This window comes from Trachinotus anak, unplaced genomic scaffold (assembly GCF_046630095.1).
Source record: "Trachinotus anak isolate AG129_WGS33_773 ecotype Australia unplaced genomic scaffold, CSIRO_AGI_Tana_v1 ptg000019l, whole genome shotgun sequence".
In the NCBI taxonomy this organism is placed as follows: Eukaryota; Metazoa; Chordata; class Actinopteri; order Carangiformes; family Carangidae; genus Trachinotus; species Trachinotus anak.
In genome coordinates this window covers 23,077,087-23,094,382 of record NW_027273870.1, presented here as the reverse complement: position 1 = coordinate 23,094,382, position 17,296 = coordinate 23,077,087, and the positions used below count along the sequence as shown (strand labels likewise).

General features: G+C 41.2%; 1 protein-coding gene across 1 annotated transcript in view; it reads right to left on the bottom strand.

Moving 5' to 3' along the window:
- The window catches only part of fhdc1 (FH2 domain containing 1), a 35,735-nt gene extending 18,500 nt beyond the window's left edge, over positions 1-17,235 (bottom strand). Inside the window, exons 1-2 of the mRNA XM_071505096.1 lie at positions 15,176-17,235; positions 839-1,678 (exon numbers count right to left, since the gene is read on the bottom strand). Coding sequence (XP_071361197.1) covers positions 839-1,339 — 501 coding nt within the window. The 5' untranslated portion in view covers positions 1,340-1,678; positions 15,176-17,235. The remainder of the gene's footprint in view (positions 1-838; positions 1,679-15,175) is intronic.
- Positions 17,236-17,296: the final 61 nt, after the last annotated feature.

Sequence of the window (17,296 nt, the reverse complement as noted above, 5' to 3'; positions counted from 1 at the left end):
TGTTACAGTTTTTCTCCTCATAAAGTGACTATAAACTTTTGGTTTTTGGAAAACAAGCACTCTGAAGACATCGCCTTGGGCTGTGGAAACTTTTCTTTAAATATTTTAGAAAGGAATTCATTTTTAATGAAACTAATCTTTTAGCTCTAACAGTAGTATTAAACACATATCTTATAATACAGTATATAATACACAGGCTAGGTAATAGGTGGCATTAGGGATATGCTTCTGCATGCAGAGATAGTGGCTTTGTGTGAAACTCCCAAAGGTGTGTTTAGTAACAACTGTTCCCTGAAAACTGCTCAGACTTTGAGGTTTGTCCAGCTGCAGTCGGTTCATTGTGGGGAGTTATTCACTGACATGACACCTCACGCAGGTGTTAACTTACAGTTCACACGTTACTGTCCAGGAGCACTCAGTGACGCAAGCATGCTTTTGTGTTCATTATGGACAGAAATCGTCTTTTGCACTCAGAGAAAAGCTGTAACTGAGCACCGTTACCTAACGTGTCCCTGCAGGGATATCTTAATACAGCAGGAGCAGTGTAGAGTTATGTGCTGTAGCTTTGTATGATTATGATTCTGATTCTGGGAATTTTGAATCCCAGCAGTGGCCTGTTCAGCACCCGATGTGCATGTGTGCAAGATGCACCCAGCGGATCTTGTTTGCAAAAACAATGACAGTGGATGTTAAGAGTCTTTTAAAAAGTGGTTGTATTAACCAGTCCTCCGTGTTGAATACAGTGACTTTTCAGACAAAAGGTCATTTCACATCAATAATAATAATCACTCTGCACTCCACCATCACCTGTTGTAGGTGTCAGGCAACAACCACTCACCTCATCCTTGCTGCTCTCTTTGAATGAGCGGGATCGGGATACACGAGCTGAGGTTCCAGTGGTCGGCGCAGCCCCTCGTATGCCCATCACGGCCTCCTCCTGCTGCCCGAAAAGCTCCTCCACAGAGCGAACATCGATCTGGTACTGCTGCTGCCGCACCGCCAGCGTCCAGATGTTGGGCTTCCCGCGCACTTTCTCTTCTGGGATTGGTTTCCAGAAGAAGCTGCGCACGCGGCGCTTCTTCCTCGCATTGTGGTTAGTGGATGTGGTCGCCGGGGGCGGCGGAGGAGGGGGAGCCCCCGGCGGTGGGGGCGGCAGGGGTGGAGGAGGAGGAGCTCCATGCTTGGAGGTGTCAGGGGTGACACTGAGGGAAGGTAGTGCGGAGTGTCCGGACATAGAGGATGGGTCAGAGGTGGTGATGGAGGAAGTGGTGCAGCTGCTCCCCTCACTGCTGCAGCTCTCTGGCTCATTGGTTGTGGATGGACAACTCATAACAAGCATCACAGGGATAAGCAGTCAGCATATGAGCTCTATGCTGAGAGAGTCTGTTACACAAGCTGAATATATCAGTAGTTCCTCTTTTTCACAAATGATCTCCAAAGAACTAATTTGTTTTCTTTTAGGTGCATCTGTTCAATCTAAAGAACATCAAAATGCGTCACAGCCGTCCCCTCGCTGCTGGAGGAAGGCTAGGTGTCCCTTCATCTAGTCACAATGAAGGGAGCATGTCCTTTGATTGTGTCCATCTCCATCACTCAGCTGGTCATCCATCGTGCTGAGCAGAGCCTTTGAAGGTTACCTCCTGCGGGAAGAGGGCGGGCGGCGGCGAGGGCCATGGAGCTAGAACAACAACAAAAACAACATAGGACGGGATTATATAGAGTTAGTCATGCATACTGTCATGGACTATCTGAAATTAGGGGAAATTAAGGGGTGGGACAGATCAAAAGAGAAGGGGTACCCACTCAAAGGGGCTCACAATAAGAGAAATGACTAATCCTATTTTTTTTTACCATGTTTGAGGGGCTTTGAAGTCAGGCTCTGGGGTGGATAATGGTCAGACACATTACACATAGAGCTAAGCTTCTGTTACACAGTTTGGTGTCATTTTCATTCGGTAACAGTTCTCATGTAGCAGGATGCTAACAAAGAAAACTAAGGAAATTGCAGGATAAGACAATAATGGGATTTCCACAAGAAGAGTCATTTAAAATGTCACATGTTGCGTAGTGAAGTTGTTCTCTGGTGGTTTTGCATCGGACCAACACCAATGTCACCTCGTGTGGCAACACAGTGCTTTTAGTAATATAAGTGAAGCTGTTACATGAATGAGTTAAATTAAATAAATTCTGAATAAAGCTGTTGAATATTAGATAATGATCTGTTCAATCACTCCAATTATGTTTAATTATTCACCTGTTGAATCTTCAATGTTGATTTAATTAATTCCATTCACTTAATTCCTTGATGAAGTCCAGTAAGATGACAAGCAACAACCACTGAAATTGCTATGGTACAGACTGCAGTTTTATGGAAAACAGCCAACAGTCTCTCAGGTATTCAGAGCAGCATCATCTGTTGCCATAGGGAATAGCCTGTCACATAGCAACACCAATGACAACACAGTGCGTGCAACAAAAAAAAAAAAAGAAAAAGTTAAGATTAGGCAAATTTTTGTCAAATCACGTCGCAAGGTGATCCTGGAAAAGAATACAACAGCAAATCTACCCAGTGCAGCTGAAAAAGACACATCCATAACCTCGCACACTGGCCTGTAGAGAGATAACAGGCAGCAAGGTGACTTGGGAAATGAAATGCAACAATAGCCAAAGCCACCACGACACCCTGCTCTCATGAAGTTATAACTTACAATAGTAAAATAAGAAAGTAGTAGTACATAGTAAAAAATGTAAGTAAAGCAAAACTAAATGAATCTAAACCTTGTAACACAAATCTAAGTACACACCTCCAACATGAAATCAAGTTCTGCTTTCTCGTTAAATCACCTCAGACTGTAAGAGAGCGCTCACTCAAGGTAAAGTGATGGTTATGGGGGAAACAAAGAGGGAATTTGCACACTGGAGCTTGACAGGTGTTGGATTTTACAGGGCATTTCTGATATCAATATTTTAGGGCTGCTACTAATGATCACTTCATCGATTACTTGATGATTATTCTCTCGATTTATTGATAAATCAAATATTTGGTAGACAAAACATCGGCAAACAGTGAAAAATGTCCTTCACAATGTCTTAAGAGTATAAGGTGACATCAGCACACGTCTTATTTTGTCTGACTCCAAGGCAAAAATACAAAAACATTCAGCTTGCTTTAATGTAAAACCAAAAAAGCTGCAAATTCGCAAAACTGAGAATTGATGATTTTTCGTTCTATTGAGTAATCAACTAATCATTGCAGCTCTACAATATCTGAGCATTTAATTTAATGATACATCAGCTGATACAAACTGATACATGAGCCCCATTGATTTATCAGCATGGCTCTGCTGCATAACTGCTGAGAAACAGGTATGTGTAGAGTCTGAGACTGTCTTCTGCGTTTCAGAAGATGAAATCTCTGAAATTTTAGTCACTGAAACAATCTTTTCAACATCCAGACTACTCTAATTTAATAATAACAGTCCAGAGCATAATTTATTAAACACATAAGTGGTTATTGACAATGTGGTAAATGCATACGGGAAAACCCAAGCGGGTTATAAACCTCACAGACAGACCAGAAGGGAAGGAAGTACTTGAGTTGCCCACGCTCCCCTCTCTCGTTTTGACAAATCAACGGTTGCACCGGAGCTCTCAGTTGGAGGGAAACTGGTTGTGTTTCAGGACAACACATCACTCACCGGCACAGTTGACATGGCTACAGTGATCCGATACTCCTCTTTGTCTAAACAAAGAAATGAATAGACACTCGGACAAAAAACAGGAGATCAATCAGAGGCATGGTGGTAATGGAGGTGATGGTACATTACAAGACTTTGGATTTCAGGGGAAATTATCAGGTTCAAGATCAGTCAGGGTATTTTCTATATTTACTTTGATTTGTTCTGATTGAGAAAATAATAATTTGCATCAAACGCTGTACAAGTGGCCACTTTCTGGTGTTTTCTTGTATCTACTTACTGCCTCTTATACAACTTTGTAACATCTGAGTGTGTCCACCTGAACCCGAGAGTTTATTACTAATTAATAAGGAAGACGTCACAAACAGCCTCATGTTGCCACTATCAACCTGCACACTCAGCTGTCCCATCCTCAGAGCCGGACCACACCGTCACTCATGTCTAATTCATGAGACTGTGAGAACATCTGACCTCACACCGAGTCATCTCCCACTGTGATGCTAAAATGTGGCGACCCTAACAGCTGCTATGGTGGAAACTCAGGAGCCGAAAGGGTTAAACTGTCTGCTTTTATCTGTCTTTATGCTGTCATCTCAGGGACGTCTCTATAGATTAGATCATAATTTGACACCACTTGATAAAGAGTCGGTTAGCTCAGTTTAGCTTAGCTTGGCATAAAGAGCAGAAACAGAGGCAAACAGCTAGCCCTGACTCTGTCTAATGCTAACAAACTCCGCCTATCATCACCTCTAAAGCTCACTCATCAATACATTATATTTTGTTCGTTTAATCCGTGCAAGAAACAAACTCTTGAGACTATTTGTGTGAAACCACAAAAAGTTGTTTCTTCAGTTTTAAGCAGTATATAACATGTTAATAGTAGGTGGATTTTGACTCTTGGCAGCCCCATAGCCAGAGAAAACGTCTTGAACAGGTATCTGTCTTGATCAGCATTCATATAGTGCATTTGCAATGTAGCCAATAAAACCACCACCTTACAGTTATACTTAGTTACATTTTTATGCAAAAAACTTTGATAATAGCTTAGACAGAGCTAAGCTAAGCTAAGCTCTGCAAAGAAAGTAAAAAAAAAAAAAAAAAAAAAACATATTTCCCAAAATATCAAACTATTCCTTTCAATATGAAGCTACAACCTAAAAATGGATGCAGCGGGGAAATCTAGGCTAGCTGAGAATTCAACAAATTGTTCATGCAATGCTACATTTTTTTGTATGAATTAAACTAAATGTTTTCATTCATGAGCTTTAGAGGCACTGGTAGACAGAGCCAGGCTAGCAGGCTAGTCATTTCCAGATTTTAGGCTAAACCAGCTAACGGCACTTGTCGTACTGCATATAGTGTTCAGACAAGAGAGTGGTACCAACCTTCTCATCTAACTCCCAGCAAGAAAGCACAGTACATTTTCCTAAATGTCAAACTAATCCTTTAAACTGAACGCACAGTTGCACTGTCATCCTACTGTCATCCTAGGCTCTAACCGACACTCTAAAATGATTTACAGAGGACGACACACACCTGCCAGAAACACTATACAGAGAAGCCCTGGGGGCCAGAAAGCAGAGACACTGCTTCCAGATTCCACACATCCTCCTCCGGCCTGAATGAACACAGACAGATTCATCTAAAGGTCCACCTGTTGTCAACCCCGAGGCATTCCCACTACTATCAGTCTTCATTACTGACAGGGAATACCCCACCCTCACACATCCTAAGTCAACAAAGGTCAAAGTTAACATGAAGAAAGAAATGGTTTTCTACAGACGTGGGGGTGGGACCCCTTCAAAAGGGTCGCATGATAAATCTTAGTGGAGATCCTGAAGGGCTGAATTGGGTCCTAACTGAGACCCCACCCAGGACCCAAGTCAGGTGGGTCTCAAGTCTGTGTGTCAATTTTCCATAATCTACCAATTATTTTCTTGAGTAATTAATTAATCATTTGGTCTACAAAGTGTCTCCAAATTGTGATTGGTGACATTTTCAAATGTCTTGTTTTGTTCAACCTGCAGTCTAATGCCTAAAAATATCCAAATAATTACCATAGTGAAGAAAGAAAAATAGAAAATAATCAAACTCAGGAAGCTGAAATCAATTAATTGCCATTTTGCTAAAAATTACTTAAATGGAGGCAAGGTAGACAGTGTGAACTGTGAAGTGCAGATGAAATGGCAGGATTGTTGTGACGAGAAATTTAGAGAAAGAGCATCAAATGCAGTTCACCAAAAACCAAATGGAAGCTTGGAAAAAGCTATTTAGTCGTACACAGCTAACAAAGATGACAAAAGTGTTGTTTTGTTTCGTCTGGGCCAGGTTTTATTGTCCTCAGGTCTATATCAGACTGTCCTCACATCCCTTTTGGATCACATCTCTCTTTTTTTAATTAGTTAATGCACATTGATTTCAGGTTGGTCTGTTCCAGATCAGGTCCAAAATTTTGTCAAAAGTTCCTCTAATCTTTCTTTTTCTCCTCAGGCCTCCACAAGTTACTCAAAAAAACCCACCCTGGTCGAACTGATCAGAAGCCACAGATGAACTGTGTGCAACCTGTGTTGAGGAGTCATATGTAGATTTTACTTCATTTTAAGTCATTATACAGACAACAATGGTTGGGAACCACTGTTCTGTATTATAATGTCAATGATGAAAATACCATTAAATGTCCAGCAGCTTCTTTTCTGCCCTTGGGAAAAAAACACACAGATGGGTAACAGAAAAAAAAAAAGGAAAAATCTAATAAAGACGCTTCCACACAGATCACAAAGGGTCACTGAAGGGTTTGATGAGATGAAAATGATAAGAAACACAGTCAACAGATCTCAACCCAATACAATATACATGAGAGGAGAAATTTTGTACAGACGTGTCCTAAAGCACCAAATGAGGGAACATCTTTTATTCAATCCTCCAGCACAGTCCTGGAAACTTGGAGAATCGAAGACAAAGAGCACTGACATTGTTCTGGAGGCTTATGACTGAACCTTTCATTTGTCATCCAACTGTGGTTTCATAAAAGACAAAAGGTGATGCACAGAGACCTCTGACTGCATGCAGGATTTTCTTTCTTTTCGTCTTCTATAAAAATCCTTTCGGCAAAACTGAAAAGGATTTTAACCGGAGGTAACTGTCAACAAGTTTCCAGGGAGCCATCAAGTCCAAAACAAACAAAATCCACTTTAACTCACAATTGTGTAATGCTGAAGGTCAAGGCGCCACTGCCTGCTATAATAATCCCCTGTTGCTTACTTCCAGTTCAATTTCCTGAGGGTCAGTGAAGCCCCCGCAGAGCGGAGGTCTTTCACTCAACACCGTAGGGGCAAAGAGGCGCGTTCACAAGGGATTTGGCTGATCCAACGCCATCATCATCACCATGGGAACGCTCGTTAGCAGAGAGCAGTTCTGCGTAGGGCTCAGTGGGGTCACTGTCAGACCTGTTTGTTTTTGATCCCTGCGACCACCGTGATCCCAACTTGTCCGACTGGTGGTGAAGGGGTAGGTAGTGATGGGATTTTGGAGGCACTGAGATTTTTTTTCCCCCCACTCATGACTTTAGCAAATTCTACAAGCTAGGGCTGTGACTAATGATAATTTCTGTGGTTAATCATTTGGTCTACAAATGTTAAAAAATGGTATAAAATACAAAAGTATTTATAAAGTACAGAAGTCTATGTCTGCATGCCTCATCCTCTAAGCATCTCTAGTCTGTTCTCTATGTTGTACAGTTAGTCCATCCCAAACTTTGGTCCAGACTTAAACATTTCAACAACTATGCCATGGATGTTTTTACAGACATTCATGCTTCCCGGTGGATAAATCTTTATTAACTTTGATGATTTTTCCCCTAGTGCCACCATGTGGTTTGTTGATCAGAGTTAAACATCAATTGGCTGGATTGCCATGAAATTTGATAGAGATATTCATGATCACCGGAGGATAAACTATAATGACTTTGATCTCCTGACCTTTTATCTAGTGCCGTCATCACGTCAACATTTCAGTTATAATATTTTAGTTTATGCAAAACCCCAGTGGACATTCCCATTGGTCTCAGCTGTACTTCGTGTTTAGTGCTGTTAAGCTGATAAGATGGTGAACATGGTAAATATTACACCAGCACAGGTTCAAGTTGCCATCAAACTGGGCCTTCACCTCTTGGGATTTGACTATAGGGATGATAAACAAACATGCACACACTCGTTGTGTGTTTTACCACTTGGATTGTGTGTTTCTGTATCATGCAGCAGCTCAGTGTTTTCTGGGACTTGCTGGATGAATAGGACTTTATGTCCATTAGGGAACTCGCTTCACAGCACTGGCTTATCTCTCTGATTTCCATGTCTTGTTTACAATGGAGAGGAAACACAATAAAGTTGAGCGTGTTCTCATCAACACACACACACACACACACACACACACACATACAGACACAAAGACACACACAGGTACACGCTGCCCAGGCTACTACTGCCCAGACACCGAAGACAAAGGAGTTGTGCTGCCAAAAATTCTCTGTTCACACACGGGGGATATAAAATGACACCTTTTAGGTGCGTGTAGCAAACGGTGACAAGCGTTTACAGTACAGCGGCCCTTGGCAACAGATCAGGGACTGCAGTTCATCATTCAGTAGCAGAAGGTGACAGACTGCAGCAGGATCACTAATGTATTCAAGCCATATAACTCTGGCCCGTTGCATAAATCACATTAAGCCTCCACCCTCACCGTACAACATAATGTACTTATGTCAAATGCAGCGCTTGTCAAAAACTTCTGGGTAAAAATTTGCTGACATGATCTTTTTAACCCCTTTATATATATTGCTCCTCTCAAAGTTTGTGTCATCCAGACAAATATGTGGTAAACTGCAGGGCACTTATCACCTTGTGCCACTGGTTGTGTAATACACAAATGAACACCAGAAATCCCTAACAAAACACACCAGAAAACGTGGCCGTTAGTTGGGAAACGCTGTGGACAAGGAACCTATTATTCAGGAAATCCTGGATTTATCAAATATTTTCAAAGACTGAGCGCTTGGTACCTTCATGTCTGTATTTTCTTTGTGAACCCTGGCAGACCCTGCCTGACTAAATTATTCATATCCACATGAATAAAGTAAACTCTCTCCAACCGAACTGCTGCTATCCTGAGCAGATAGCCACTCAGGGACGCTGACCCAGAGTCACCTGCGTAAACTTGTTCATAACATGGGAAGCAACATGTGCAAGATTGGTAAAAAGAAACATTACTTTTGGATTCTCTCTATGTGAAGTCACAAAAGCTGACACGTTTTCTGCTAGGTGGTCACTTAACACAAAACAACTGAATACGCTGTTAATTTGCTCTTTGCTCTTGGTTAATTAGCTCATGTGATAATCACCATTGCAGGATCAATGAGTCAAAACGCCCAACGCTTTCAGCCCTGCTCCCTTCACACAAAGCGATCAAGATTTGGACTCTGGATGAGCAACTACATCAATGAACATGTCACTACTCTGTGCATAAGCTGTCATATCAGATAATCCTCATCACGAGAGAGTCTCCTTTATTTCCTCTACTCACTCCAACCTCTCTGCTTATCTTTTAACTTTTGTTCAAAGGTTGTCTGAGGTCATGACACTGCTCTGCTCCTCCTGTGCTTTTATCTCAACCATCCCTAATTCAATCCACAATAAAAGAAGATGGAACTCTGATTAAAACAGTACTGCTGGTAACATTAAACTTCAAAATCTTGTTGCGGAGTGAATTAGGTTACATCAACCTAATTTAGGGTTGACAAATCCGCTGCGCCTACATGCCACCAGCCTCCAAAAACAAACAGGCATGCGTGATACAGCAGGCTCTGCTTTCGGGATTAATGTGGCTCGAACAAAACTCAACAGTTTTCTTCATTCTTAAATCTGCAAAAATCTGTTTTAAGGAGATTATTACATGGCATTATTTGTTTAGAGGGAGGAATGAATCCCTAATGAGGCCAAGGTACAGTACACAGCGCCTCATGCCATGTGAAACTAAACCTGCAACACTGGCGGACATTGATCTTTCCATCACAGGTTCATCTGCTGAAGGTCAGCGGAGGATGCACTCTGCCTAATATTGTCATTGTACCTACTTAACATCTGGATACGCAACTTTGCTGATGCTAAGAAGCAGGAAATCAGACCAATATTCCTTAAAATGTGAGATGTCCGCAGTGCACTGTCCTCTTAAATTGACTGAAAACAAGTGGACGTCTTGCTCGATCTTCGCCACGGCAATTAAATCCACCTAAAAACTGTCCCCGATGTTCCTCTACTGTGACTCGAAACTGGCCCACAATTCACAAAACGTCACTATAAATAGGCCGTAATCTCCCTTCCATCTCTCTCTGCATCAAAGTCCCATTCAGTGTGAGAGGAAAGCTGGAGGGGACAGTAATGTCTTTTTTCATTCGTAAAGTTTTAAGAGCAGCTCGATTGGTTGACCTCTCTACCCCAGTTATGTTGTTGTTGTGTAACTGAATGGGAAATAATGGAGGAATTCATTTGTCGCATTTTCAATCTACAGTCAGTTAAGTAGTTAAATGATTTACTGTTGCCTTGAAGGTGGTTTTTTCTGCTGATAGATAAGAAACCGTGAAGCTTTTTTAAACAAGTTGGCAGAAACTGGAAGAAATTTCACCACAGGTCTGTAGTTACTTTGTGCCACCAGCGAGACTGAACCTGGGATTTATCCTCAAGTTCTTATGACAGAAATGTGGGTTTCTGGGGTATGTAGTACAGTCTGGACATTACAAAACACTTACTAGGATATTTGGGGCACTTAACGTTCTGATTAATAATCACATCAAATGTCTATGACATTGTGTTCTGCTGCTTTACTTCCAGTCCTGTGTAATGAGTCACAAAAATGAACTGCACTTTAATGACTGAGGTTGTTTTCCTGGAAATAATGCTGCTGTTAGAAAAGTATTTTAATAACATTTATGGCCTATTGCTATGAGAATATGTATTCAACACTTAATTTTGGAGGTGGAATGATGGTGCTATAGTTTTATTCTTTAAAAGACAGATTCACAGTTTTTTTATGTTTGCCTTAAAACAAGCGTAAGGTGCCCATATGAATCCTGAAACAGCATTTTCTTGCTGTAATCACTCCTCCTGTTCATACAGGCCACTAGAAAAACTGTTTGTAATGTTCTTTCAATATCAGTGATAGTGGGCCAAATCCACAGTCCTGCTTCCACGCAAAAACATTTTCAAAAGTTTATTCGGAGGTAACATAAGTACCTAATCTACAGTAATGTCAGTTACATGACAATATCTGTCTCAGGTTTGCTGATGTTAGCTAACATTAGCCACCACAAGCTACCGGTCGTATCAGACCAAATAAGGCTGCAGTAGCAAAACACCTGAGTGCACTGAGCTGAGAGCGGATCTGTTTTTATTGATTATGAATTCAACTTTTCATTTGTAAGAGGAAGATGTGTTGTTTTTTCTCTCAAAACCTACAGTGTTCATCCACCTCCTCTGTAATTATATAACACACTGATCTCAACATTGAACATTAAAACCCTCTGGTTCCATAAACTTTGCTGCACAGAGAAATAATGTGACATTCTGCAGACTGCTGAGGCGGCACTCATGCCTAACCAAGCATTCTTATAAGAAGCCTTTGCAAGTGTGAAATCGCTTACTGATAACACTACAAGGCAATTATTGATGATTCACAACATATTGAAAATAAAAGCTAGAGATTGCCAAAACACAAGGACTGCCAACACTGTAACAAATCATACTTTAGCTCACATCAGCTCTAAGTCATAGCATTATTGTGCCATATAATGAATTGGTTTTTCCTGCTGTAGGACAGCCATTACAGCAATCTAATGGAGATCAATTTTTACAAAAATAAACAGACTGTAAAAACCTCAAAAACCAAAACTCTCTTGTAGCTACAGTCCCTTCACTGTGCATCAGTTTGTAACACAAACACCTGCGGAGTCAGCGAAGGCAGGATTTCATAAAGACCGTGTGCAGATGCAGTATCCCCCAAACACAACACATCCCCCAAGCTTGGCATAAATCTGCTAATAACAGCCTGTGACTGAAATGAGGTTTTCGTACTTTAAAGATTAAAGCTGTTGGTTTGCAGAGAACACAAGCCTGCTCTGTCAATGACTGTTTGAAAAGGCTTCAGATGGGTTCAGCTAATGAATGACCATCTCAGCTGCAACACAGGTTATATCATGCCTGAGAGCAAACCTGTAACTGAGGAGGGAATTCACCTAATCATATAATGTGCCTCAAACAAAAACAAGGAATCTCTGGTTATCCTTGTAATGACTGACCAAGCAGAAAAATGTTTTGAACGTCTCATTCATTCAATTTCTGTTGGTAAGCACCAGAAAATTCAGGATGACATCCTGTCTCAACATTACAGGAGTAAATCTGCACTGACATGAATTCATCTTGATATGATGACACATGAGCCTCAAACTTAATTCAAAGTGCATTTCCACTGCTAATAAAAAATGATTAGAGGATTATCAATCGATAATTAGTTGACAACAATTCTGATATGATTGATTATATCATTTTAGTCATTTATTGGGCAAAACACTGCCAAACATTTTCTCATCCCATGTGAGGATTTTCTACTTTTCTCTGTTTTATCTGTTTCTTTGTCAATTTAATTCAATCTCCAGGATTTGGACTGTTGGTTAAAAAAAACAATCAGCTGATAAAAAGGTTAACTGATAATGAAACAATCATTAGTTGCAGCCCTACACAGGCTTTAGGGTGGGATGATGTACTGTATAGCGTGATGAACAAACTCTATGCTGGTGGAGCAGGCAGAGCTAAAAGGGGAGTCAACTTTACTATCCTGATACCTGATAATAAACAAGATAATAAATATCATTACAAAGGATCTTGTCCACTTGGCCTCCTCCTAATAGGAGCTCTACTATCCCACACAATGACACAGCAACTTCAAACATACTTCAGGAGCACATTACACGTTAAATCTCCTTATAAAAAATACAAAGGAGAAAAAGCAAACCACGCGAAACGAAACCCACTGTGGCGAGGTAAAGATGGGGGGGGGGGGGGGGGGGGGGGGGAGATGTGACGGGATACTTCGTCTGTGGGCCTAAAGATCAAAAACACAGCTTTGAATCTTCTCCTGTTTGTTCTTGTGATCAGTCTCTGGCCTGTAGCGGACCACTGAGACTCTATTACCTCTGCCTCTGAGCTCCAATTGTTGCTTCAGCAATCTGAGCCCGGTGCCAAGATCAGCTTCAGGCAAATCTCGCGCTACCTCTTTGGCTGCACAGTCTCACCTTGTGTAGTTCTAAAACAGCATCTGCCACAGAAGGTGTCAGGCTAATCATCACCAGTTTGAGCATTTTAACACACATACTGCTTGATTTAGTAATAGAAACTTAAAAGCAACAGATCCCGAGTGAGGATCAGGTGATTATCATATACAAAGGTGACAAATAAAGCAGGTGCTCAGGTCACCTTGGAGACAACGGCAAGAAAACATGGAGGGAATGCAAACATGTTTACATGGCAGTGGGGAAAAGTGTTTGCCCAAGGGCACAGAGACAGAGCAGGCTTCATTAGAGTACACTTTAATACCTGCGAAACACTACTTACAGGCAGTGCGCGTGGATCGCATTACAGACTCTGTGACTCTGCCACTGAGCAATGTACACAAATCCCCAAAACAATATTTACAAGACAACATGTGTGGAAGGAATATTTTGTTGTTATTTTAGTCCTGAATCCACCCCCACCCCCCCAGGAAGAAGATGTGTCAGTTTTTTTCTTTTCCTCGTCTTTTCTAAACTTTTTACTTTGGGTTTGTTTTCTTCATTAGTCAGTTTATAGCTGAGGGAGTTGGGTAGTCACAGGGGTTGTGAGTTCAGGGCGTGACATAGGAGACAGACATGCAGCCAAAGACGCTTTAATTTTCTTCCTCATCTCTTTCTTCTTTTGTCATCTTTTTTTTAAATCTTTTAACCATTTTTCATTGCAGGTTGAAATTGAATTTTTAAGACATGGACAGATTTTCGGGCAATAAAGAACACTTGAGTTGACCCAAGTTGGCAACAGCTATTCAGCTCCTCCTTGCTCCCACACAAATAAATCAAGCCCCCCGATATCTTCCTCCTTGGGATGACGTCAGAGAATTGAGTTTTCCATGTTTCTCTCGGCCTCCACAGCAACCGGGGGTGACGCCACCCTCCCCCTTGACCCGACCCGGGGAGAAACTCTTTTTTTCCAGGGGGGTATTGTTCCCAACACTTGAATGGATTGCCCTCTAATTCATCTCAGCATGGATAATAGTGTACAAAAGCCAAGGAAGCTGGGGTCTGAGGTGCAGAACAAAACCAACAGGGGCAGAGTTATAAAGCCATACATGCTGAACTAAAAGGGCCACGGCAGTAAGTTCTGTTAGGGATCCACAACCGCCACCAAAACACTGGACACTGATTCTTACTCTAGTCACTGATGTAGAATAAAAAAATGTCCATCAAAATATAGAGCTGTATTAAATATCAATACTTCTGTGGTTGCAACTGAAATATAACCACGACCGCACCAGATATCTAAAACCTTAAAAGACAGATTTAACATCTGGTCACATTTACAGTCTCTTTTGCTTATTATCTGCATAGATAATAGATAGAAGTTTTTTTTCCCCCCAGTTTTCAACAGTTTCATTCAGATAAAGTTCAGGAAAATATTAGTTTGTCACTGAATAATAAAACATATAAAGGCTAATATTGGACAATTTTGATCTATATCCTGCCCAAATACAATATAAGTAGTAAATTGCCAGTTAATCAAGCCTGTACAGTCAAGTGCACAAAGAGACTTGATTGTTGAAAAGTGACAATTATGAGGAAATATGAGGTTCTGTGTGTGTTACTGTGGCTCTGTAAAACAAAGTCCAACATGAAATAACTTTTTCAGTTTTACAAATGAAAACTTTTTGTAGGCACTGTGTGACTACTATTAATCATATTACATTTACAAAGTGACGGCTTGAATTATGAGTAATAGACTCATGTCTATTTTGCACCTTAGGTTACCAAATCCTTCATTTAATCTGCAATAATGCATATTTCCAGATGTCTAGCAGCCATATTAAATGGCTGTGGACAAAAAAAAAAGAAAAATCTTTACTGAGGACAAGCTGTTTCCTTTGTTTTTACACTGTCATCATACAGTAAAGCAACAGATTCAGGCCTCAAACTACACTAAATCTGTATAATGATGCAATTTCGGACGTGAACTGCATTGCAGGACACGTTGTGTGGTCACCTCACAGGCTCAGAGAGAGAGACCAGCCTCAGGGAAGGCTTCGCTCTCCACGGTGCAGGGACTGTCCGCAGCAGAGTTGCAGCAGGTCGGTGCATACGGCACATCCACACTCAGCGTGATGCGGCGGGGCCGTCCTGCGCGACTTACCGGCGGGATGAGCGCACTCGTCGGGACACGTAATCCGCTCCGACGCCGTTGGAGTTAGTGGGAGATACTTTTCAGAGGAGAAAATCTGTGTTGTGTTTCCAGTTATCAGCCCGTCAGGTGAGCCGCTGCCGCCTGCCCCGACCGAGCTGCAGCGCAAACACCGACAGACACACACACACACTCACACACACACGCACACCACCACCTCCACCAGCAGCAGCAGCAGCACCACCAGAAGGAGCAGGCGGTGGCACTGTTGTGAGCGTCCTCGTACGTGATTGGCCCAGGTGGACCAGGCGCGTTCCCGTGTCCCAGTGCGCGCACCACAGGCAGCTTGTGACCACTGGTGCAATCACAAGGCTGCAACCGGAGGTGAGTGCGTGTCTCCAGGTGCATTTCAGTCAGGTTTGTGTTGCGCTGAAGGAGCTCAGGGTTTTTATTCAGATACTGCAATTAAGTCCAGATTTTGAAAAAAAAACAAAAAGACGTGAGGAGAGCATCTTTGGGTTTTAAACTGTTGATCAGACAAAAGCATCGATTAATTGGGAAAATAATAGGCAGATTGATCGTAATGGAAATAACCATTTATTTCAGCTCTAAAATAACACCAATCTGACAACTTCAGTTGCTTTGCAGATGAAGATTTTGTACAGGAATAGAATCAGCCTCTAAAATATGATGATGTTTTTATCATATTTTGGGCCCCGCCTCCACCAGTTAACCCAGTAATGTAATATAAAGACTGAATATTTTGCTAAATGCATAATTGCAGTCACTCATGGAAAAAACCGAAGGCAGGACTGCTCCTTGTGATAGAGTAACTGTGCACTGCGTGAATAAAGGATCCAATACTTCTTTAATTTTACTTCCTTTTAAAGCAAATTTCAGCTTTTAGCTCACTGCATTTCAGAGGGAAGCATTTGACTTTTACCACCACACCATCTCTTCAGTCTTACACCTGTTAGGACTTTTAGACATTCATCTCAAAATTTATCAGTTTTTAAGGAAAAACACTTTGGCGACACAATGGAGCCTTCAGCAATTGCCTTGACCTCTCTGTGTTTCTTCTTAGTCTTTTTTCCATTACTCGTTTGATCTTTTATGTCCTTGGGTATTTTTTTCCCTCTTATTCAGCTGTTCTGAATGCAAGAAAATTCCCAAATATTTTCCCTAAATAGCAATTTTAATCTGAATACTGAATACTTTTCGTCATTTGCTGTGAGTCAGGGATGCAGTGGGCAGTGACACAAGGCCTGATTTTTACAGAGCAATGGAGCTGATCCCTGCCTACAGGTTATAATTTACCCAACCTTTAGTTCCTCTGCTCGCTGATTCTGCCTTTCAGTGAGCATCATTTGGACATATCTTAGCTGGATAACACAATCGGGGTCACAGTTCAAACTGTTGTATTGTCTTAAACAGACTTCAATATTTGAATTAAATAGTGTTAGAAATAAGGAACTAGACTACAGATTAAAGATTACTAGATTAAAAGTGCTAAAGACAATTTGCCTTTTATCTTCATCCACATATGCACAATGAGGTCTAAAGTTTTCCCACAATAACTACAAAATAATTCTCATACAATTATGTCACTGAATGAAGTGCATTTAGTATAATATAATGGTTCCTATTTTGTGAAACATTCACAAATTAAATTATCCGATTTTTTTCAATTATTATTCTTTAGTAATTCTTGTATGCAACACACTTTAATACTGCAGTGCACAAAGAGTGCATGACTCAGATGTCATTCTGAAGAGCCAGATATGATCGACAATGTACAGATAAACATGACACTGAGACTGCGACCGACACCCTCAAGGCTTTTCAGAGGATCAACCTGTTCCTGTCAAATGTATACATGTGGGTGTGGCAGGTCTGTAATTATGAAGACCCAAAGGTGAATCTAAAGCACCTGGATATGAGTAAACAAAAGTCCCTCAGTTGACTACAGTCATCTGAATCCATATGTCATTATAACAGGCCCTACAATAAACCACAGTTTATCTGGGAAGGAACAAACTGATAAAAAAAACAGGATGAGGCAGAACAGGTCGACTTGAAAAACACAAAACAGAATCATTGTAAATTTGCATTTGGCCATGTAATAAGCTTTTT